This window comes from Heterodontus francisci, chromosome 1, assembly GCF_036365525.1.
Source record: "Heterodontus francisci isolate sHetFra1 chromosome 1, sHetFra1.hap1, whole genome shotgun sequence".
Lineage (NCBI taxonomy): Eukaryota > Metazoa > Chordata > Chondrichthyes > Heterodontiformes > Heterodontidae > Heterodontus > Heterodontus francisci.
Genome location: NC_090371.1, coordinates 34,690,520 through 34,715,753, shown reverse-complemented (window position 1 = coordinate 34,715,753; position 25,234 = coordinate 34,690,520). Strand labels below are relative to the sequence as shown.

Genomic DNA, 25,234 nt, shown 5'->3' with positions numbered 1-25,234 from the left:
AACTATAGGCCAATTAGCCTAACATCTGCCAGAGGGAAATTACTAGAATCCATTATTAAGGAGGTTATAGCAGGCTACTTAGAATATCATAATGGTATAAGAGAGAGTCAAATGGTTTTGTGAAAGGGAAATAGTGTTTAACTAATTGATTAGAGTTCTTTGAGGAAGTAACGAGCAACATGGATACAGGGAAACTTGTAGATGTGGTGTACTTAGATTTCCAATAGGCATTTGATAAGGTGCCACATCGAAGGTTACTACACAAGATAAGAGCACATGGTGCAGGGGGTAGCATATTAGCATGGGTAGAGGATTGGTTAGTTAACAGGAAGCAGAGAGTAGGGATAAATGGGTCTTTTTCAGGTTGGCAAGCTGCAACTAATGGAGTGCCACAGGGATCAGTGCTGGGGCCTCAACTATTAACAATTCATACCAATGACTTGGCTGAAGGGACCGATTTTATGGTAGTGAAATTTACTGATGATACCAAGATAGGAAGGAAAGCAAGTTGTCAGGAGGAGGTAACGAGTCTACAGAAGGATATAGATAGCTTAAGTGAGTGGGCCAAAATTTGGCAGGTGGAGTATAATGTGGGAAAATGTGAATTTGTCCACGTTGGCAGGAAGAATAGAAAATCTATACACGATTTAAATGGAGACTGCAGAACTTAGTGATACAGAGGGATCTGGGTCTCCTGGTACATGAATCACAAATGCAGGTATGGCAAGTGATTAGGAAGCCAAATGGAATGTTGGCGTTTATTGCAAGGGCAATCGAGTATAAAAGTAGGGAAGTTTTACTGCAGCTGTACAGGACCTTGGTGAGACCACTTCTGGAGTACTGTGTACAATTTTGGTCTCCTTATTTGAAAAAGCATATAATTGCATTAGAAGCAATTCAGAGAATGTTCAGGTAATTAATTCTGGGGATGAAGGGTTTATCTTATGAAGAAAGGTTGAGCAAGTTGGGCCTATACCCATCACAGTTTCGAAAAATGAGAGGTGATCTTACTGAAACATACAAGATCCTGAAGGGACTTGACAGAGTGGATACTGGGAGGATGTTTCCTCTTGTGAGGGAAGACTAGAACGAGGGGACATAGTTTAAAAATAAGACGTCTCCCCTTTTAAGACAGAGATGAGGAGAATTTTTTTTTTCTCAAAGGGTTGTTACTCTGTGGAATTCTCTTCCCTAGAAAGCAGTGGAGGCTGGTCATTAAATTTATTCAAGCTTGAATTAGACTTTTGATAGACAAGGGAGTCAAGGGTTATGGGGGGCAGACAGGAAAGTGGAGTTGAGCCACAACCAGATCAGCCATGATCTTATCGAATGGTGGAGCATGCTGGAAGGGCCAGATGGCCTACTCCTGCTCCTAAGCCCTATGTTCGGTCACAGAGTACACTATGCAGCTATATGCATATTATAGAAAGCACATTACCCATCTTGCACTGATGGAATGCAGCATCATTGGAAGTGTGTTCTTCAGGTGAGATGTTAAACTGATGTTATTTGTCTGGTCTAGAGGTTCAGCTAGACGTTAATGATCCTGTACCACGACTTGCAGAGCGGGGAGCTTGCTAGATCTGCCAAATATTTGCCTCAATCACCATGATCAACAAAAATACATTGACTAGTCATCATCTCAAAGCTATTTGTTGGACATTGCTGTGAACAAAATAGCTGCCCCATTCACTTAACTAGTATTAGAAATGTTATATGTTTTGGGATGTTTCTGGGAGACTTAATAAGTCACTATAAGTGAAACAACATGATCACAACTAAGATAAGGGTGCAGAGTAAAATCACGCATATGGCTGGTCATTACCAATGTTGATTGTAGACCTGGACCTGAGATGACCAGTCCCCATCCTTCTTCACATAACTGCAACCTTTGTTGCTTTCATTGATCTCACCAAAGCCTTTAACCTCGTTTGCAGACGTGGTCTCTTCAGACTACGAGAAAAGATCGGATGTCCACCAAAGCTACTAAGCATCATCACCTCATTCCATGACAATATGAAAGGCACAATTCAGCATAGCGGCGCCTCATCAGACCCCTTTCCTATCCTGAGTGGCGTGAAAACAGGGCTGTGTTCTCGCACCTACACTGTTTGGAATCATCTTCTCCCTGCTGCTCTCACATGCGTTCAAGTCTTCAGAAGAAAGAATTTTCCTCCACACAAGATCAGGTGGCAGGTTGTTCAACCTTGTCCGTCTAAGAGCGAAGACCAAAGTACGGAAAGTCCTCATCAAGGAATCTCCTCTTTGCTGATGATGCTGCATTAACAGCTCACAATGAAGAGTGTCTGCAGAGACTCATCGACAGGATTGCAGCTGCCTGCAACGAATTTGGCCTAACCATCAGCCTCAAGTAAACGAACATCATAGGGCAGGACGTCAGAAATGCTCCATCCATCAATATCGGCGACCACGCTCTGGAAGTGGTTCAAGAGTTCACCTACCTCCTCTCAACTATCACCAGTAACTTGTCTCTCGATGCAGAAATCAACAAGCGCATGGGAAAGGCTTCCACTACTATGTCCAGACTGGCCAAGAGAGTGTGGGAAAATGGCGCACTGACACGGAACACAAAAGTCCGAGTGTATCAAGCCTGTGTCCTCAGTACCTTGGCTCTACGGCAGCGTGGCCTGGACAACATACGTCAGCCAAAAGCAACGTCTCAATTCACTCCATCTTCACTGCCTCCGGAGAATCCTTGGCATCAGGTGGCAGGACCGTATCTCCAACGCAGAAGTCCTCGAGGCGGCCAACATCCCCAGCATATACACCTTACTGAGCCAGCGGTGCTAGAGATGGCTTGGCCACGCGAGCCGCATGGAAGATGGCAGGAGCCCAAGGACACATTGTACAGCGAACTCGTCACTGGTTTCAGACCCACCGGCCGTCCATGTCTCCGCTTTCAAGACGTCTGCAAACGCGACATGAAGTCCTATGACACTGATCACAAGTTGTGGGAGTCAGTTGCCAGTGATTGCCAGAGCTGGCGGACAGCCATAAAGGCGGGGCTAAAGTGTGGCAAGGCGAAGAGACTTAGCAGTTGGCAAGAGAAAAGACAGGGGAGAGCCAACTATGTAGCAGCCCCGACAACCAATTTTATTTGCAGCACCTGTGGAAGAGCCGGTCACTCTAGAATTGGCCTTGATTGCCACTCCAGGCGCTGCTTCACAAACCACTGACCACCTCCAGGCGCTTACCCATTGACTCTCGAGACAAGGAGGCCAAAGAAGAAGATAAGTGAAAAATCTTTATTTTCTCACACTCGAGAGAGAACTTGTTAATTCATTAATCCTGCATTCCAATTGCTCCAAGCACAATATCTGTGAGGTAACAGCAACAAAAAGAAACTCAAGAGTCTAATGGGCTTCTTTCTGCATATTTCAATTTAATTTGACTTGCTGTTAGAAATACAGACCCATTGCAATCAAAGTTGACTTTAAAATTGCAATAATGTTTGCCACATTACACAGCGCAGATATGCGGATCTGCATGTTGTTCCTTCCTGCTTAAGGGGCAAGTAGCTTTCCGCATATTAATGAACACGAAAGTGGTAATAAGGCATTAAGGAAAGTCAGTTATAAGATAGAGTTCTTTTAAACCGGCAGATGTTGCCACCCCCAATAAAGGGTGCGTACGTGAGCACAAAAATCTGTCTATAATTTCTGCTGTTTAATACAGTCTTAGGTCTTAAAATGTCTTAAATATACTTTGTGTCTCAGACTGAATCAATCAGCACTAAAAATACCTTGGTTTAGTTCACAGTACTTACGAGTGTCTGGACCATATGTGGCCTCTGTAGCCGTAGACTCTTTACTGTTTGAAACACATCCAGGATGCCCTCAGCTTTCACTCTTTCCAGGACAGTACTCAGCGCACAGAACGTTCCTGTTCTTCCAGCACCAGCACTGTTGGTATATGTCAGTATATATTATAAATGTTGACACAGGAATTCACAGTAGAACTATAAAAATAAGGACACAATATATGACTTTAAAATGGGGACTGAATTACTCTGCATACGCTGCTCCAATTGTCCCCACCATCTAACTCTACTTCAAGTGAAGAGTGCACTCTTGACCCTCTCTTGGCATCTCCATGGGAGAATGACAATATGTTGAACACCTGTGGCATTGTTCACATAAATCAGAAATGACGTCCTCTCTGGTTTGTGATTTCTGTTTGTCGTATTGTTGTGTCTGTCTCTTCTCTGGTTCTCTCCTCTTGACTTCTGTTTGCTTCTCTCTCTGCCCTCTTCCACTGCTCTGTCTCTTTTCATCTCTTTCAGGTGAGATGTGGGGGTGATATGGCAATGGCTGTAGGCTGCAGGGCAAATATGGCCCTAAGTAGGTCTCTTCTCATTCATTCCCCCATTAATTTTGCTTCCCTACCACCTCCTCACTTCCATCATATCCGAAACTCCTTTTGTCTTTGACTTACTGGTGTAACCCCATGGACCTTCCCCCTTGATCCATTGACACACTCCACAACTTTAATCTTCCATTCACTAACTCCACTTCCTCTCTCGCAGGGAAGGTGGTAAAAGGGCAAAGGCACCTCCCACCCCGTCTCCACCCTCGATCAGTTTTGCTCCTCCCTTAAATTTATATGTTTTCCTCATAAAGGCTTTATTTCCTCACTAAATTGAACTTAAAAGATATCAAATTAGAATGTGGAAAGAAACAGTCTATATCTCTATTTGTGCCTTTCTGCTCTCACCTCAAAGATGTCAAAATTGCTTTGTCTCAGGTATAAGCAATAACCTTTTTGAATTATAGGAAACCAATTGTTACGACTGAGGCGGGAGAAGTGCACTGTTTATTCGCGCTCAACTTCTCCATGGGTCACAACATACATTTAAATGTTTTCCTATTTGCTGATGTGGTCAATCATAGACTATTTTTATTCCAGAATAAAACACACCAAGCAGGTTTCTTGAATAAACAATAAAATTATCAGTTTATTATAAAACAAGTCTTAACCAGCAATGAAGTAAAGCATAAACACACAGACTGAAATATGGTGTGGCACAGTGGCGCAGTGATTAGCACCGCAGCCTCACAGCTCCAGCGACCCGGGTTCAATTCCGGGTACTGCCTGTGTGGAGTTTGCAAGTTCTCCCTGTGTCTGCGTGGGTTTCCTCTGGGTGCTCCAGTTTCCTCCCACATGCCAAAGACTTGCAGGTTGATAGGTAAATTGGCCATTATAAAATTACCCCTAGGATAGGTAAGTGGTAGGGAAAATATAGGGACTGGTGGGGATGTGGTAGGAATATGGAATTAGTATAGGATTAGTATAAATGGGTGGTTGATGGTCGGCACAGACTCGGTGGGCCGAAGGGCCTGTTTCAGTGCTGTATCTCTATAAAAAAAAAATTAAAGTTCCCTTTTTACCTTAGCCCTTCACACTGACACACACACACACACACATATACACTGGTTAACTGGAAAAATAAAAGGGATTTTTGTTTAGATCTCTGTTATATAAAAAAGACAAAAAAACACTTTGGCTGAATACTTGCTCTTTCTTGAAAAACAAAATAAGGAAAGATGTCCTTTGTTTTGGTTTGTCCCAAACGCGTATAGACGGCTGTCACTGGGATCTTCCTAGAACAGTTCTTTTCACGCGATGTTGAAGATCAGTTTGTGTAGGCATTCCAAGAAATGCAGTTATAGAGGTTTCAGATAGGCCTTACAGCAGAAATGTGGCAACAGGGATTTCAGTTCCCACACATTCTATATGCAGGATTTCTTCAAATACAGGAGGAAAGAGGAGACGGACACATCGGATATGCAGGGTTCCTTTCCGAGAGAGAGAAAGAGATGAGCTGGATTTTCTTGGCAGGCAAAAACCAACCGTCTTTTTTGTTAACAATTCAAAGTGAAACCAAAAACATTCCAGAAGTCAAGCTTCCTGACCTCCATAAATCTTGACATGTCACTTCTCTACAAACATCTTCTCCAAGTCAAAACAACAAGCTCCCTGCTGTACTTCATCTGAAAACAGGTGCCTTCCAGTAAGGAAAGACTTGTTTACAAGCCAAGTCCAGGAACCTTCTGGTGACTTCTTTTAAAAATAAAACAAAATTCAGCATTTCTTCAAGCTTCCAGATGAATCAATGTCCATAATTCAACAATAAGTCCTTAAAAATCTATTTTACAAAAAATAGAAGCACTCTCGTAACACCTTTGGAGAAATGAAACGCCATTTTTAAAATGTATTTCATTACAAAGTGTAAAAAACAGAAGATGGAAACATTTTAAAAACACACTTTTACACTCACTCCTTATCTGTAGTTAATAAGTTCTGCTTTGTACCATCTTTGCATTCAGATAACTCAAAAAATTAGATTCTAGATAAAGCATCTGAAATAACATTATTTTTGCCCGCAATGTGGATAATCTTTATGTGATAAGGTTGTAATAGTAAACTCTATCACAACAGTGTGGCATTCTGGTTTTTTAATTTTTCCACAAAGTTCATCACCAAATCAGCCGACTGCAACCTTCCAAACAGAGCCCCCCCAGTTGTTCCAAGGATTCCTTCCAAGTGTCACTATAGACCAGCACATCATCAAGGTAAACCACACATTTAGGAATACTGGCTACCACTTGGTTCACTATTATCTGAAAAGTGGCTGGGGCATCCCCTAGCCTGTGACAAAGACCCATATTTCTTTAGTTTGGGGTATTAAAGGAACTTGCCAGTATCCCTTTAACAAATCTACGTTTGTAAGAAACATTGCACTGCCCACTTTGTCAATACAGTCTTCCAAGCGAGGATTTGAGTAGGAGTCTGCCTTTGTTATTGCATTAACTTTTCTGTAGTCTATGCAAAGTATAATTGAACCGTCAGGTTTAGGCACTAATACTACTGGGGAACTCAAGCTGCTTTGACTGGGTTCAAGTAGGTGGTTTTCCAGTAGGTACTGGATTTCTGCTTTTACTTGGGCCTGTTTCTCTGGACTTAAGTGGTAAGGATGCTGTTTTACAGGAAAGGATTCCCCAACATCCACATAATGTGTGGTTATAAATCCTGGCTTGTCCCTACAGACTCTTTTAAATGCTGTGAGTAGCTTTGTTAGGTCTTCTCGTTGTTCTGCATTTAAATATGAAAGCATATTGTCCAACCTCTGAGAATTGTCTATGCCTCCTTCTGCCTCAACCTCAATATCCCTTTCATCCTTCTCTGTCCCAACTACCTGAAATACCTGTGCTTGTTTATCCTCCTCCCAGTGATAATATTGTTTTAACATATTGATATGACACAGTCTATTGTTTTTCGGCGATCTAGGGTGTCAATCCAATAATTTACCAATTCTCTTGACCACTGAACCATACTTTCAACGTCTCACCCTGGAAAGGTAGCAATATTATCACTTCATCCCCTGGATGAATTGTTCGGCTCCTGGCATCTTTGCCAATTTCTTCAGTTGTTTGGGATGCTTTAAGGTGTTTCTGAGCTACATAGCAAGCTCTTGTGAGCTGTTCCTGGATACATAATCTAGCACAGAAGATTCAGCCCCCTGTTCTAAAAATCTTTTTAAAATTAGTTTGAGAGGATCTCTTATCTCATGTCCATTAACTAATTCAAAAGGACTAAAACCTTTAGACTCATTAGGTGAATCCCTAGTGGCAAACAAAAGAAATTCCAGCCCTTTATCCCAATCATGGCAATATTCATGACGGTATGCCCTGATTATCGTTTTGAGGTTCTAAAGCTCCTCGTGTCTGTAGGTGGTACGCTGAAGACTTTAGCTGTGTTATACCCAAATTACCTGAACTATTTTAGACATAAAATTGGAACCTTAATCTGACTGAATCTCAATCGGTAATCCATATCTACTGAAGAACTGGGTTAACTTCACTACCACTAACGTAGCAGAAATTGTTCAAGGGAATGGTCTCTGGGAACCGAGTAGCCATATCCACGATCGCGAGTATATGTTGGTGTCCCGCTTTTATTTTCAGTAAAGGTCCTACACAGTCTACCAACCCCCTACTAAAATGGTTCCCCAATAACTGGTATGGGAATTAGAGGTGCCTGTTTTATGGCAGGTTGTGGTTTTCCCATAATCTGGCACAGTAAACAAAACTGCACCACGTCCTTGGAAAGACCAAGCCAATAAAAGTGTCGACTTATACGAGATTTGGTCTTCCAGATCCCAACATGTCCCACTATAGGAATTTCATGTGCTATCCTCAATAGTTCCCAGCGATACTTTGGTGGTACCACTATCTGATGAACTACCGTCCATTCTTCGTTCGCACGTCTGTGAGGAAGTCTCCACTTCCTCATCAGAATCCCATTTTTAATATAATAGTCTTCTGGAACGCCTTGTGCCTCAGCTTCATTATGCCACTTTATTTAATTCTGGATCTGCTTGCTGAGCCGTGATCAGAGAAGACTTGTTAAAAATTTCCTTCAGATTATCCAAATCCCTCCAAAAAATTTCAGATACGCGGCTATCTGTGGTGCTGATTTTATCTCCGAAAATGGAACTTGTTTAGCCATTGCTCAGGTTACTACACATGAAGGAAAAATTCCTGGTTTTAACTCTAACACCAATTTTGCTGCCAGTGCTATTAGCTTAACCTTGGTTAAGTATCTCAAATCACTCAGGGATACATCCTTCATCCCCAGAAAAGTCACAGCAACTGCTAAAGACATTCCGGTAGAGTAAACTTTATTCTATTGCACAAGGATGCAGGTTCTTTTTTTATTTTCCCTTTTTCAATTATTATTACCCCACTTACAATTGTACGTCATCAGCGTTGGGTTTATCACGCAAAGAGCCCCAAATTATATGTTACGACCGAGGTGGGGAGGAGTGCACATTTTATTCTCGTTCCACTTCTCCACAGGTCACAACATACATTTAAATTTTTTCCCACTTACAGATATGGTCAATCACAGACTCTATTTTTATTTCAGAATAAAACACACTAACCACGTTTCTTGAACAAATAAAATTATGAGTTTATTATAAAACAAGTCTTAACCAGTAATCAAGTAAATCATAAACACACAGATTGAAATATTAAAGTTCCCTTTTTGCTTTCGCCCCTCACACTGACACACACATAGGCACCGGCTAACCTGAAAAATAAAAGGAATTTTTGTTTAGAGCTCTGTTTAAAAAAAAAAATTAGGCTGAATACTAGCTCATTCTTGAAGAAAAAAAAAGATAAGATATGGAAAGATGTCCTTTGTTTTGGTTTGGCACCGGGATCTTCCTAGAACAGTTTTTTTCAGGCGGTGAAAATGATCAGTTTGGGTAGGCTTTCCAAGAAGTGCAGCTGCAGAGGTTTCGGATAGGACTAACACCAGAAATGCGACAACCGGGGTTTCAGTTCCCACACATTCGATATGTGGGGTTTCTTCAAATACAGGAGGAAAGATGCTGGATATGCAGGGTTGCTTTCCAAGAGAGAGAAAGAGATGAGCTAGGTTTTCTTGGCAGGTATAAGCCAACTGTCTTTTTTTCTTTAACAATTCAAAGTGAAACCAAAAACATTCCAAAAGTTAAGCCTCCTGACCTCTATAAGGCTTGACCTGTCACTTCTCCATAAAGATCTTCTCCAAGTCAAAACAACAAGCTCCCTGCTTGTATTTTATCTGAAAACAGGTGCGTTCCAGTAAAGGCTTGTTTACAAGTCAAGTCCAGGAACAAAGTTCAGCATCTCTTCGTGCTTCCAGATGAATCAATGTCCACAATTCAACTATAATTCCTTAAAAACATATTTTACAAAAAATAGAAGCACTCTCCTAACACAATGCAAACTCAAATATTGTAGAACCCTGTGCTTTGTTATCCAGGAACACACCTACAATTCTCAACCTGGCCGCAAAATCTCCCAATCATTTGATTGAAAAATGCTGCCTTTAGCACACTGTTAAGTAGTTTGTGACTTACCTGCAATGCACTGTGATTGGGTGGTTTCCTGACTGCTGTTGCTGTTTCTGAACTGCTGCAATCAGGTTGATCATTCCTTTCCCATCACCAGGAATTCCCACCTCAGGCCAGCCATGAAAATGGAACTGTCTGATCTGCCGAATTTTGTTTTCCTTGAGGAAAAACCATACACTACAATAAAATTTCTATATCTGCATTGGATAAAACTCTTAAAGAACTGCCGACCATTAAGCTCCTTATACTGAAACATTAACACACAGACACACAAAAATGTAAGAACAAAATATTTTTTAGAAATAAATCATCAGGTCAGAATTTGCTCAAGCAGGGGCATCTTACGCAGTTTGCGTGCATCAGGGTTGCAAAAATTTTTGACCACAAAGTTGCTTTAAGTATGAGCTGATAATGGTATGGCGAGGGGAAAAAGGGACATCGAGAGCCTTGGTGAACAATGGGACAAAGAGTGCATCTCCTTAACCAATGAGATTTAAGGATCAAGAAATAAATAGAGGAAGGGCTGAGAAGGAGGGTGAATTAGAGTGGGTGAATTCAATGCCAAATCAGGTACAGAAAGAGAAATAAAGAGAGGGAAAGAAAGAAAAGATGGGGTAGATACAGAGAAGATGTTTTCACTTGTGGGGAAGACTAATACTAGAGGCCATAAACATAAGATAGAATAATTCTAGAACTCTACTCTGCAAACAGCAATTGATGTTATATCAATTGTAAATTTTAAATCCGAAATTGAAAGATTTTTTGTCATTCAAAGGTGTTAGGTATATGGGGCAAGGTGGTATATGGCACTACATCGCAGGTCAGCCATGATCTCACTGAAAGCCGAACAGGTTCAAGGAGTTAAATGGCCAACCCCTGTTCCTATGAACCAGAGGGGGCTAATGAGGCCTCAGTTTATTGTCTCATCTGAAAAACAGCAGCTTCAATACTGCACTGGAATGTCAGCCTAGATTCTGTACCCAAGTCTCTGCAGTGGGACTTGAATCCGCAACCTTTTGACTCAAATGGGAGTGCTATCACTGAGCTACACTTGGCACTGTAAAGTTAGAGCAAGGCCATTCAGGACTAAAATTAGGGAACAATTTTTCTCACAAAGGGTAGCAGAAATAAGGAACTCTCCCAAAAAGACTGGATGTTGGGTTAAATCTTCAAGGCTAAATTTTTGTTAGGCAAGGGTGTGAAAGCATATGGAACTGCTTTATTTTTAAATACTCTAGATTTAGCAATATAAAAATCCAGAATATTAAAGCTTACCCTTGTGTTAGTTACTAGCAGATCACGCACTGTGTAACTTTCACTCTCCTCTTCCTTTTTTATTTCAATAGTAATATCACCATAAGAGACAGATCCTTCAGATGGCCAATATTGGGCACATTTCTCCTGTGGAGAACACAGAGACATCATTAAGATTACAAATAAAACTCAAAAGCACGCAAACCATTTAACCAAGTAGCCTGGCCTCTGCCTACAGTAGGATTACTAAATTTAGTTCGCATCCAGTTGGGCCCAGCCATTACAGCAATGGATTTGTTACAACTGGCCTCAACCACTGGAGTCATCTTGGTTGGTGAAACTGACTTTCTGCTTGCTATCCAGCAACACCTGCTTGAAGTATGTTATGTGTACATGATACGGCTCAACCTATGCAGTTGAATGGTACATTACTCAACGTCCAGAGTGGCTACTTAGGCAACGCACCAGATGGCAGCTGCCAGAAGTGGAATTTCACCTCAGCCTGCACTGGAATGGGATAAAAGGATGAAAGGAAGGGGGAAAGGGACACAAATATTCAAAATACATTTCCCACTGTTGTTAGGAGGGTTGCTGCAGTTATAGTTCGAAAAAAAATTATACAGAAAGCACGATTGAATAAAAATCATCTGCTTGCTTAAATATTTTAGAAATGGTCCAAGTTCTCCATTTTGACCTAGTTACGTTTCATCATGAGGATGCGTCAAAGTCTCTGGCAGAAAGAAGTGCCTGACATACCTGGCCTCTTTCTTCTAACTCTGTTAACATAACAATGGAACAAGACTTCCACTCCCAAATCATTCGCCAGAAATCTTCTATAGTATGCTGAAGAGGTCCTTGGCTGGCTATGTAGGAGTCTTTCTGTCGATATCCCTAGGAACAGAAATTAAGCAACTTTACAATGAGGTATGCTAGAAATGAAGTGTTTCTCTGTATCCACAGAATTTCAACAGAATCATAGAATGGTTACAGCACAGAAGGAAGCCATTTAACATGTCATGTCCGTGCCAGCTCTCTGCAAGAGTAATTCAGCTAGTTCCACTTTCCCCAACCACCTTTCCTCATAGCACAGCAATTTCTTTTCCTTCCAATTGCCTATCCAATTCGCTTTTGAAAGCCACGATTGAATCTGCCTCCTCCCACACTCTCCGGCAGTGCTTTCCGGATCCTACCCACTTGCTGCATAAAAAAGCTTTTCTCCGTGTCACTGTTGCTTCTTTTGCCAATCACCTTAAATTGGTGTCCTCTGTCTCGATTCTTCCGGCAACTGAAACAGTTTCTCCCTATCTATTCTGTCTAGATCATTAAGATTTTGAAAACCTCGAGCAACTCGCAAAATATCCAACTCCCTTTTGAAAGCCACGATTGAAGCTACCTTCAACAACCTTTCAAGAAGTGCATTCCAGATCGTAACCACTTGCTGCGTAAAAAATTTAATAAGCTCATGGCTTATCTTCTACCTCAGCTCCATCTTCCCAGACTATCCGCCAATCTCTTGATTCCCTTAGTATCCAAAAATCTATTGATCTCTGTCTTGAATATATCAATGACTGAGTAACCACAGCTCTCTGAGGCAGACAATTCCAAAGATTCAATACCCTTGAGTGAAGCAATTTCTCACCTCAGTCCTAATGACTGACCTTTATTAAGATTGTGACCCCAAGCTCTTGACTCCTTAGCCAGGGAAAACATACTACTAGCATCTACCCTTAAGAATTTGATAGGTTTCAATAAGATCAATAATTTTTCTAATTTTTAGAGAATATTGATCTAGTCTACTCAATCTCTTATGATACGAATCAGTCTAGTGAACCTCTGTTGTACTCCCTCTAAAGGAAAGTATATCCTTCCTTAGGTAAGGAGACCAAAACATAGTACTCCAAGTATGGTCTCACCAAGGCCTACATAATTGTACAAAAGCAAAATACGGTGTATTCTGAAATAAGAACAGAAAATGCTAGAAATACTCAGGTGGTCAGACAGTATCTGTGGATAGAGAAACAGAATTAACGTTTCAGGACATGACCTTTCATCAGATATTTTGAGTTGGGGCCGGGAAATGGAAGTTGGCACCATTTCTGGGTCCCTACCCCGTCCCCAGGGGGAAACAGCAGTAAGTCCTGAGTTTCATGGAGGTGACTCCTTAACTGCTTTACAGATGGGTTTGGCAGCCACCAATTAGCGGCTGCAGGAGTGGGAATGGAGGCAGGCCGACAAAAGCATGGGTCCCATTTATACTCTCCACGTTTACGGTGGCTGCCGTTTGAGCATTGAAAGTGGACATTTAAGACTCATTGGATTTCGGGCTGCATTTTTCACCACAATGATGCCTCAGGAGAGTGAAAGGTCTGGAACCCAGCCAAGGCAACCCCTTGTTTTTCAGATGCTGATCTGGAGGAGATGCTGGAGACTGTGAGGGAGAGGAGGGAGGCCCTCTTCTCAAACGGTGACAGGGAGGAGGCCACCCACACAAACCAAGCAAGCCTGGATAGAAATTGCTGCAATTTCAGTCAGACTGAAAGCAAAGTGTACAGATACGAGTTTGGTGAGTGGAGATTTTTAAGTATCAATAGCTTTCTAAAAATCTGGTCTGCAATTAGCATCTAACTGGTATTTACTGTCCAAATAAAGTAAAGTTAATAAAGTAAATAAAGTAAGTTTCTTCCAGCCTGAGGCAAGATTAACAAGCTCTACTGCAGAGCAGCTGATTAAGTAGCTAACCAATCCAATCTGGTTGCTGCAGTTTCAGCTTCAGATATAGTAGAGGTTTGGGTGCAACTTGCAAAGAGAGGACAAATTGTAAGCAGCGTGTGCAGATATGAGTTTGGTAAGTGGGGAATTTGGTGAAGGGGGGAGGAGGTGCTCCTTTTTTCTACATTTGGCATCCTCCAGTATTTGGTTCTTACTTGGTGCAGCAGGAGGAACTGGTTGGTGAATAACTGGTAAGATACTCTATTTATAATAAATAGTTTGTAAAGTTAAGGTACGGCAGGGCAGCTCGGCCAAGTGGAATGTACAGCCTGTGGCACATGGGAAGTCATGGACACACCATCTGTCCGAGACAAACTTATCTGCAGGAAGCGTCACTGGCTGCACAAGCTTGAGCTCTGGGTTTCGGAACTCGGGCAGTGGCTAGAGTCACTGTGCTGCATCTGTGAGGCAGAAAGCTACGTGGATAGCACAGTTAGGGAGGTGGTCACACCACAGGTTAGGGGCATGCAGGCAGATAGGGAATGGGTGACTGCCAGGCAGTCTAAGAGAACCAGACAGGTAGCGCAGGAGTTCCCCAAGATGATCTCGCTTGCTAATCGGTTTTCTGTTTTGGATACTGGTGAGGGTGATCGTTCCTCAGAGGAGTGCAGGCACAGCCAAGCCTGTGGCACTATGGGTGGCTCAGGTGCACAGGAGTGGAAGAGCAGTAGTGATAGGGGATTGATTAGTTAGGGTAACAGACAGGCGTTTCTGCAGCTGTAGACTTGACTCCAGGACGGTATGTTGCCTCCCTGGTGCCAGGGTCAAGAATGGCACGGAGCGACTACAGGACATTCTTTGGGAGAGGGTGAACAGCCAGAGGTAGTGGTCCACGTTGGTACCAACGACATAAGTAAGAAGGGGGATGAGGTCCTGAAAGCAGATTTTAGGGAGCTAGGAAGATTAAAAAGCAGAACCTCAAAAGCAATAATCTCAGGATTACTCCCAGTCCCACCTGCTAGTGACTAGAGGAATAGGAGAACTGAGCAATTGAATATGTGGCTGGAGAACTGGTGCAGGAGGGCATCAGATTTCTGAGGCATTGGGACTAGTCCCGGGGCAGGTGGGATGTGTACAAGATGGATGGGTTGCATCTTAGCAGGACTGGAACTAACATCTTCGCAGGGAGATTTGCTACTGCTGTTGGGGAGGGTTTAAACTAGATTGGCAGGGGGATGGAACCTGAGAGGGAGCTCAGATTGGAAGGAAACAAAACTGGTAACAGGAAGTAGAAAAGTAGTAAGTGAAATTAGAAGACAGACAAAGGCAAGGCAAGCATCAAATAGTATCAGAATGCAGAATAATGTTAAAAAGGCAGAATTAAAAGTACTCTATCTGAATGCATGCTGCATTCACAACAAGGCTGATGATTTGAAGGCACAAATTGAGGTAAATGGGTATGATTTAATTGCCATGAAAGACGTGGTTACAGAATGACCAAGATTGGGAACTGAATATCCAAAGATATTAATAATTTAGGCAGGATAGGCAAAAAAGAAAAGGAGGTGAAGTAGTGCTCTTAAGGGACAAGATCAGTACATTAGTGAGAGCGGATCTTAGATCAAAGGATCAAGATGTGGAATCAGTTTGGGAGGAGCCAAGAAACAGCAAGGGATGGCAAACATCGGTGGCAGTTGTTTATAGGCCGAACAGTAGTGATAATGTTGGTGTGACAGAAACCACACCTGCCAAATGGAAACATATTAATTTCGTCATGGAACACTACTTGAAATTTTACTGGACATTGAACATAACTTGTTCAAAAGGACCATAGAACTGAACAGCTAAAACATGGCTGCACATTTGTATTCTGAGAAACAGTTGCATAGAGAGAGAAAAATGGGAGTGTTCACTGATTCAATTAGCGAGATGGGTTTTGTCAACAGTGGTGATCAAGACATTGAGAGCCACTGACTTTGTAAGAGACAAACCTCTACCCCCCGCCCCCCCACCCCCCCCACACTGAGTGTGAATGGAGAAGTTTTGAAATCAACAATCCTCGCAGACGATGCTGCTTCAAACAAAGAGCTGGTCACATGATTAACCTGCTGGCCAACCTGGGGACCTTTTTGAATTGTGCCACTCAGAAAGGGCAGACTGCAATTGAACTTCAATAAGCAAGCACCCCACTCTCTGTCTCACTCAAGTGAAGTCCCAGGGACCCATGGAAGCAGCTTAAGCCTCAAGACAGAGGACCTCTTCAGCCTTCTGGTACCAGAGAAACAAGTTTAAAAGTGTGCACTGGGCCCCAGCAAGAACTGCAAGACCTCAACTCCCATCAAGGACTCTACAGCAAAACTAAAGACAGTAACTGAATTCCATTTACTACTCCAAACCCCCCTTTAATTATTTCTCCTTCTCTGTATCTATTTGTGTGTGTGTTTGTTTCATATGTATGCTAGTGTGGCTGCGCCGTGTATTTTTAGTAATTTAAACTGAGTTAGAGTGTTAAGGTTAATAAACGTACATCTTTCGGGTTTAAACCTAAGAAAACGTGTCTGGTTGGTTCATTTACAATTACAATTAGAAAACAGTGAGCAAAGACTCACTGAGGTGAAGCTAAAACACTGTTTTAAAAGTTAAACCCTGTTAAGGCCAACCAGGAAAGGGCCAAGAGGGGAGTCTGAGACCCCTTCCTCACCCGAATGTAATATTGGACACGATATAAATCAGGAAATTAGAGATGCACGTAACATGGGTAATACAGTAACAATGGGAGTCTTCAATTTACATATAGACTGGGTAAACCTAATCAGCACTAATGCTGTGGAGGATGAATTCCTGGAGTGTGTAAGAGATGGGTTTCTGGAGCAGTATGTTGAAGAACCAACTAGGGATCGGGTTATTTTAGCTTCAGTTTTATGTAATGAGAAAGGGCTAATTAATAACCTCGCTGTAAAGGAGCCTTTGGGAAATTATGACCATAATACTGTGCTGTACTGTTCTATGTTCGACATGATAGAATTTCACAGTAAGTCTGAATGTGATCTAATTCATTCTGAAACTAGGATCTTAAATCTGAACCAGATACTATGAAGGTACGAGGGGCAAGTTGACAATGGTGGAGTGGGAAAATACACTAAAAGATTTAACAGCAAGCAGGCAATAGCTAGTATTTCAATTACCACCACATGGTCTCCAACAGATATATATAATTCTCAAAGGCTCAAGCACACAATGGGAAAGGTGAATCAACTGTGGCTAACAAAAGTTAAAAATTGCATTAGATCAAAGGAAGTGGCTTATAAGAATGCCAAAAAAAGTGGTAAGCCTGAGGATTGGGAGCAACTTAGAACCCAGCAAAAGATGACTAAGAAACTGATAAAGAAAGGGAAAAGGGAATATGAATGCAAGCTAGCGAGAAACATAAAAGCAGACTGTAAAAGCTTCTTTAGATATATGAAAAGGAAAAGATTAGCTAGGACAAATGTGGGCCATTACAGATGGAGACAGGAGAATTTATAGTGGAGAACAGGGAAATGGCAGAGAAACTAAAGAATTACTTTGTGTCTGTCTTCACGGAAGATGATACAGAAAATCTCCCATAAATACTGGGCAACCAAAAGACATGTGAAAATGAGGAACTGAAAGAAATTAGTGTTAGTAAAGAGGTAGTACTTAGAACCTTAGAAAAATTACAGCACAGAAGGAGGCCATTCAGCCAGTCATGTCTGTGCCAGCTGAAAACTAGCCACCCAATCAAATTCCACCTTCCAGCACCAGGTCCATAGCCTTGCAAGTTACAGTACTTCAAGTGCATGTCCAGGTATGTTTTAAAAGAATTGAGGGTTTCTGCCTCCACCATCATTCCTTGAAAAGTTAACTGGATTGAAAGTTGATAAATCCCCTAGACCAGACGAACTATATCCCAGAGTGTTGAACGAGGTAGCTATAGAGTTAGTGGATGCATTGGTGGTTATGTTTCAAAATTCTATAAATTCTGGAAAGGTTCCTGCAGACAGGAAAGTAGCAAAAGTAACCCCACTATTTAAGAAGGGAGGGAGAGGGAGAATGGAGAACTACAGACCTGTTAGCTTGACGTCAGTAGTAGGGAAAATGTTAGAATCTATTATAAAGCATGTGATAACTGAACACTGAGGAAATAAGGGTAAAATTGGGCAGTCAACATGGACGTATGAAAGGGACATCATGTTTGACAAATCTGTTGAGTTTTTTTTGAGGATGTTACTTGTAGCATAAATAAAGGAGAATCAATGGATGTGGTGCATATTGGATTTTTAGAAGGCTTTTGATGAGGTCCCACACAGAAGGTTAGCAAACAAAATTACAGTGCAAGGAATTGGGGGTAATATTAGTATGGATTGAAAATAGATCAACAGACAGAAAGCAGAGAGTAGGAATAAATGGGTCATTCTCAAGGTGGCAGGCTGTTACTAGTGGGGTATGGCAAGGATCAGTGCTAGGGTCACAGCAGTTCACAAACTATATAAATGATTTGGATGCGGGGACCAATTGTAATTCAAAATTTGTTGATGACACAAAACTAGGTGGGAATGTAAGTTGTGAGGAAGATGCAAGAAGGCTTCAAGCGGTCTTAGACAGGCTAAGTGAATGGGCACGAACATGGTAGATGGAATATAACGTGAATAAGTGTGAAGTTATCCACTTTGGTAAAAAAAAGCAGAAAGACAGAATATTTCTTAAATGGCGAGAGGTTGGGAAGAGTTGGCATCCAAAGGCGCCTGGGTGTCCTTGTCCATGAGTCACTAAAAGCTAGCATGCAGGTGCAGCAAGCAATTCGGAAGGCAAATTGTATGCTGGCCTTCATCACAAGGGGATTTGAGTACAAAAGTAAAGATGTCTTGCTGCAATTGTATAGAGCCTTGGTAAGACTGCACCTGGAGCATTCTGTACAGTTTTGGTTTCCTTATCTAAGGATATATTTGTCATAGAGGGAGTGCAACGGAGGTTCACCAAACTAATCCCTGGGATTGCAGGATTGCCTTATGAGGAGAGATTGAGGAAATTGAGCCTGTATTCTCTAGTTTCTGAGAATGAGGGGTGATCTTATTGAAACTTAAAATAATTCTTACAGGGCGTGATAGGGTGGATGTAGATAGGATATTTCCCCTGGTTGGGGAGTCCAGAACCAGGGGACATTCTTCTTTTTCTTTGGCCTCCTTGTCTCGACAGACAATGGGTAAGCACCTGGAGGTGATCAGTGGTATGTGGAGCAGCGCCTGGAGTGGCTATAAAGGCCAATTCTAGAGTTACAGACTCTTCCACAGGCGCTGCAGATAAAATTGGTTGTCGGGGCTGTTACACAGTTGGCGCTCTCCTTGCGCTTCTGTCTTTTTTCCTGCCAACTGCCATGTCTCTTCGATTCGCCATTCTTTAGACCCGCCTTTATGGCTGTCCGCCAGCTCTGGCGATCACTGGCAACTGACTCCCACAACTTGTGGTCAATGTCACAGGACTTCATGTTGAGTTTGCAGACGTCTTTAAAATGGAGACATGGACAGCTGGTGGGTCTGATGCCAATGATGAGCTCGCTGTACAATGCGCCCTTCGGGATCCTGCTATTTTCCATGCAGCTCACATGACCAAGCCACCTCAAGCGTCGCTGGCTCAGTAGGGTGTATATGCTGGGGATGCTGGCCGCCTCGAGGACTTCAGAGTTGGAGATACGGTCCTGCCACCTGATGCCAAGGATTCTCCGGAGGCAGCGAAGATGGAATGAGTTGAGATGTTGCTCTTGGCTGATATACGTTGTCCAGACCTCGCTGCCGTAGAGCAAGGTACTGAGGACACAGGCTTGAAACACACGGACATTTGTGTTCCGTGTCAGTGCGCCATTTTCCCACACCCTTTTGGCCAGGCTGGACATAGCAGCGGACGCCTTTCTCATGTGCTTGTTGATTTCTGCATCGAGAGACAGTTCACTGGTGATAGTTGAGCCTAGGTAGGTGGACTCTTGAACCACTTCCAGAGCGTGGTCGCTGATATTGATGGATGGAGCATTTCTGACATCCTGTCTCATGATCTTCATTTTCTTGAGGCAGATGGTTAGGCCAAATTCGTTGCAGGCAGCCGCAATCCTGTCGATGAGCCTCTGCAGACACTCTTCTGTGTGGGATGTTAATGAAGCATCGTCAGCGAAGAGGAGTTCCCTGATGAGGACTTTCCGTGCTCTGGTCTTTGCTTTAAGACGGACAAGGTTGAACAACCTGCCATCTGATATTGTGTGGAGGAAAATTCCTTCGTCTGAAGACTTGAACGCATGTGAGAGCAGCAGTGAGATGATGATCCCAAACAGTGTAGGTGCGAGAACACAGCCCTGTTTCATGCCGCTCAGGATAGGAAAGGGGTCTGACGAGGAACCGCTATGCTGAATTGTGCCTTTCATGCTGGGGGTATAGCAGGCTTGACACTCTAGATTATTTCAGGGGTAATGCCGTCCTTTCCAGGGACTTTTCCACTGGCTACAGAATCAATGGCATCACTGAGTTCCGATTTTGTTGGCTGTTCGTCCAGCTCATCCATGACTGGCAGAGACTGGGCTGCACTGAGGACGGTATCAGTGACAACATTTTCCTTGGAGTACAGTTCGAGGTAGTGTTCCACCCAGCGGTCCATTTGCTTGCGTTGGTCAGTGATCGTGTCCCCTGGTTTAGACTTGAGGCGGGCGATCTTCTTGATGGTTGGCCCAAAAGTTCTCCTAATGCCATCATACATTCCTCTGATGTTTCCGGTATCGGAGGCCAGCTGAATACGACTGCATAGGTGTTGCCAGTAGTCGTTTGCACAGCGCCTGGCTGTTCTTTGTGCAGCACTTCTGGCTACTTTAAGTGCTTTAAGTGTTAACTCGCTGAGGGCTTTCTTGTAGTTCAACAGTGCAGTGCGCTTAGCAGCTCTTCAAAGTGAGATTGAAACCAGTCTGCATTCTGCTCCTCACGCTTGCCAAAGGTGGTCATTGCTGAGTTGTAGATGGCGTCTCTGATGTGGGCCCACTTGGTCTCTGCATCCCCTGTAGGAGTGTTTTGAAGGGTTTTTTCAAGTGGATGCAGAAACTTATGTAACAGCTGTGGATAAGAAATTCTGTTAGTGTTGATGCGCTTCTGCTTGGAGTGATGTAGCTTCTTTGGTTTGAGCCTAACTTTGCTGCACACCAGGGAGTGGTCGGTGCCGCAGTCCGCATTGTGGGAGCTGTGTGAGATTTCGACACTGTTTATAGAGGCTTGCCTTGTGACAATGAGGTCCAGCTGGTGCCAACGCCGTGATCTTGGGTGTCTCTATGAAAACTGGTGACAGGGTTTAGTATAAAACAACGAGTTGGTGATGCAGAGGTTGTGATAGGTACACAACTCCAGCAGTCTCTGTCCATTCTCATTCATTCTTCCAATGCCATAGCACCCAAGGCAGGAGGGCCATGAGTCGTGGACGGCCCCAACCCTGGTGTTAAAGTCCCCCAGCAGGAACAAATGTTCGGTATTAGGAATGCTACTCATGATATTATGGAGTTCCTCGTAGAACTGGTCTTTAACTTGAGGTGGGGAGCAGAGTGTTGGAGCATAGAGGCTGAGTAGGTGCACTGGACCAGAGGCGGTGAGCAGTCGGATGGACAGTATGTGTTCCGAGCCATATGAAGGTGGCTCTATCATGCTGAGCAAAGAGTTTCTGATGGCAAAGCCCACTCCGTACTGTCTTGGTTCTTCAGAATCCCTACCCTGCCAGAAGAAGGTGTAGTCTTGCTCTCTTAGAGATCCGCTCGCAAGGAGACGTGTCTCATGCAGTGCTGCAATGTCCACATTGAGTCAACTGAGCTTGTAGTTAATGATGGCAGTTTTCCGAGAGTCATTGATTTGTGTAAGGTCTTCTGAGACCAGGACACATAGTTCTCACGTTCCAGCTTGCAAAACGAAGGGCTGGTACCTTTCCTTTTTTTTATCGTGCTGTTTGGTGCTATGTTACAGTCCACTTGTCGGGCAATGACCCTGAGCTCCAAGCACCCATTGAAGCAGGTGGACTGTGGCGGGAAAGAAACTTTCTGACCAGGGGCTGCCCGGTTTGAAGCAGGCGGTAGCTGTCCAGTGAAATGCGATGACCTCTCCCGCCGACAAAGGCAACCTGCGGTGCCCAATCTCTGTGCCAATTGAGCTGGACTTATAACTCGTAACTTTTGCCTTCAGTGTCGCTTTGGTCGCTGTGAGGCGACTATGGAGTGACCTCTCTATGGCGCATGCCTGGGCGGTGAGTATGGAGGTTGCGAGTTGCCCAAGCGTCAAAACCCCCCTCTCGGCCTTCCTAGTGTGGTCCAAAGGAGTGCAGAGCATGACATTTGGCACCGGTATGGCTGCAGGAACTGCCGGAAACATGCCAAAGGTGTCAAAGCCTTAGGGGTTCCGCTCCAGATTTTGTGTTAGGGTTTACTCTCTTTGTCTTGGTCTCTCCCGAAACGCCCACAAGGCAGTTGGGTTGATAGGGCCCCTGCTCAGGGATAGGAGCTAACAAGTAAACTGTGCGATTTCATGGAGGGGGGGCAAAGGGGGCTGCGGGAGGGGGGGCAAAGGGGGTGCAAGTGGGGAAGGGGGTGCGAGGGGGGAATTGGATTTGTTCCATCCCCAAACTGGACCAGAAAATCTGCAATCGGACGGAAGGTTCTTCATACAGAGATTATAATATTCTACGGTTAGTCTTTAAAGCATCCAGCAGGATGACTTCAGGCAATGTGATTATGATATTTCGATAAGGAGCATCATAAAATGGACAAGATCGAAGGGTTTGGAGCTGCAGTTATGTGAAGGAGGACAGGGACTGTTCTTCTCAGGTCCAGGCCTACAATCAACATTAGTAACGACCAGCCGTCACAGCAGACTCTTTGACGGGAGGAAATTTCTTCTTGCACTCCAGCGACAGGCTCCTCAGGTCGCTCTGCATGTTTTCCAGCAGCTTCTTCATGGCATCGGGCGACGAGGTAGACATCATTCCCATTTCGGGGCTGGCGATTCACAATAGCTGGTAATTACCAGGGCTCATAATCTCAGAATAAGGGGAAGGTCATTTAAGACTGAGACGAGGAGGAATTTCTTCGCTGAGGGTAGCAAATCTTTGGAATTCTCTATCTCAGAGGACTGTGGAAGTTCAATCACTGAGCATATTCAAGATAGAAATAAATAGATTTCTGGAGACAAATGACATCAAGGGATATGGAGACAGCGCGGGAAAGTGGCATTGAGGTAAATGATCAGCCATGATGTAATTGAACGGCAGAGAAGGCACCCTGTTCCTATGTTTCAGCAATAAAAGTGATGTTTCAAGAACCTGGATCCAGAACAGGAAAAGGTTTAATGACCTCATACATTCCGGCAAGATGAGTGCTAACCCCCACCCCCAACCCTCAGAACAGGCCTCTGTTTATTCACCCTCCAGCAGACACAACAACTGAGGAATCTCAGGCCGCATGCTGCTCCTGAACAGGGGAGAAGTGTGAGCCCAGGTCACTCAATGACATACAAGATGTCAGAACGGCACAAAGCCACAGTGTTGCTGAGGACCTGTCACTGCTGAAACATGCACTCTCCAATGAATTAGAGCAGTTGTCATTGGCCAAAGAGGACTGTGGAAGAGCAGTGCCTTATCACATTCTCTTGTCCTTACAGAAGAAACTGACACCTAATGCCCAAGAGAGGGCCAAACAGGTCGATGGGTAGTCTACCTGCAAATCATCACAGCAACACAGGACTGAGTGATGGAAATAGCCAGGATCACAGACCAGGAATAAGTCAGTCCTGACAAAATGGGCACTCATCGTGGAGAGGGTAATTACGCAGGGTAACGCACTCATTAAGGGGATTCATTGCACTCCACCTCATCCGATAGCATGCCGAACACAATTGCATTGGGAAGCCTCAGCACTGCAGAGGCTTCTGCTCTCCAAGGTTAGGTCTCATGATCTTTTCTCGTGTCTCCTACAGTTGACGACGTTTACCAAAGGAGACCTTATTCCTCTCCTTCAGCCCAAAATGGCTAGCAAGAACTTAAGCACCATAGCCACACCCTAGAAGCGCACCGTTCACCAGCGCAGATACTCTCACTTTGGTAGGTCCGCGCATGCATTTATGTAGGGTGGCACTGGGTGAAAAGCACAGCACTGGAGTGCAGGAGGTGGTGCAGTGGCAGACACAGAGGCAGCTGTGGTCAGTTCCCCTAAGAGGAGGGAGGATAGATACGGCCTTGATCAGATGGGCATAGATGCAGGGCCTCAAGGAGTCACTGGCAAGCAGATGTGCTCCCACATGTCTGAGTTCCCTGAGACAGAGCAGGGACATGGGCAAATAATGGAGGAGTCCACAATGGCTCAGGACTTTGATCACATGAGCTCCTCCAATGAGAAAGTGGCCAATCTCATGGAGAACCATATGTAACAGCACTTGGAGTGCAAGCAGGAATTGCACACTGACTTCTAGGGGATGCATGCCACATGATGTAGCCTCGACCTGTAGTGGCGCTGATGGAGCAGAGCTGTTTCGAAGGGATGCCAATTGCCCCCCAGCTGGTACGTCCCTCCAGCCATCCGAGCGCCCAAGGGCTGAGGATATCTGGGTGGGTGCAGCTCCAACAACACAACAAGCACGACACCATCCAGAACAAAGCATCCTGCTTGATTGGCACCCCATCCACAAACATTCACTTCCTCCACCGCCAGCGCACAGTGGCAGCAGTGTGTACCGTCTACAAGATGCACTGCAGCAACACACCAAGGCTCCATAGACAGCACCTTCCAAACCCACGACCTCTTTACCACCTAGAAGGACAAGGGCAGCAGATGGTTGGGAGCACCACCACCTGCAAGTTCCCCTCCAAGCCATACACCATCCTGACTTGGAACTATATCGCCGTTCCTTCACTGTCGCTGGGTCAAAATCCTGGAACTCCCTAACAGCACTTTGTGTGTTCCTACCCACATGGACTGTAGCAGTTCAAGAAGGCAGCGCACCACCACCTTCTCAAGGGATGGGCAATAAATGCTGGCTTAGCCAGCGACACCCACATCCCATGAACGAATAAAAAAAAAATCAATGATGAGGATCAGTGAGCAGGAGTGTATTGCAGGACACCACTCAACCAGTCCAGGCACTGGAAAATATCTTCAGATGCCTGCTCAATGGTTGTCCTAGTGAGTAGATGGCTTTGGTTGTAGCGCCTCTGTTTGTGGCTCTCATAGATGGGTGAGCAGTCATCTTTTTAACAGATATCCCTATCCCATGGAGTTTGGTGGAGGGGTAGTGCAGTGAGCATCTGTGATTGAGTGAGCATCTGTGACAG

At 44.0% G+C, this 25,234-nt stretch overlaps 1 protein-coding gene across 3 annotated transcripts in view; it reads right to left on the bottom strand.

Annotated features, from left to right (window-relative positions):
- Nucleotides 1-25,234, bottom strand: part of LOC137368716 (receptor-type tyrosine-protein phosphatase alpha-like) — a 315,891-nt gene that overhangs the window by 7,540 nt on the left and 283,117 nt on the right. For all 3 annotated transcript variants that reach the window (XM_068028891.1, XM_068028900.1, XM_068028908.1), the window contains 4 exons: nt 11,936-12,070; nt 11,201-11,326; nt 9,932-10,083; nt 3,788-3,923 (listed from right to left, as the gene is read on the bottom strand). In XM_068028891.1, the coding sequence (XP_067884992.1) occupies nt 3,788-3,923; nt 9,932-10,083; nt 11,201-11,326; nt 11,936-12,070 (549 nt within the window). The remainder of the gene's footprint in view (nt 1-3,787; nt 3,924-9,931; nt 10,084-11,200; nt 11,327-11,935; nt 12,071-25,234) is intronic.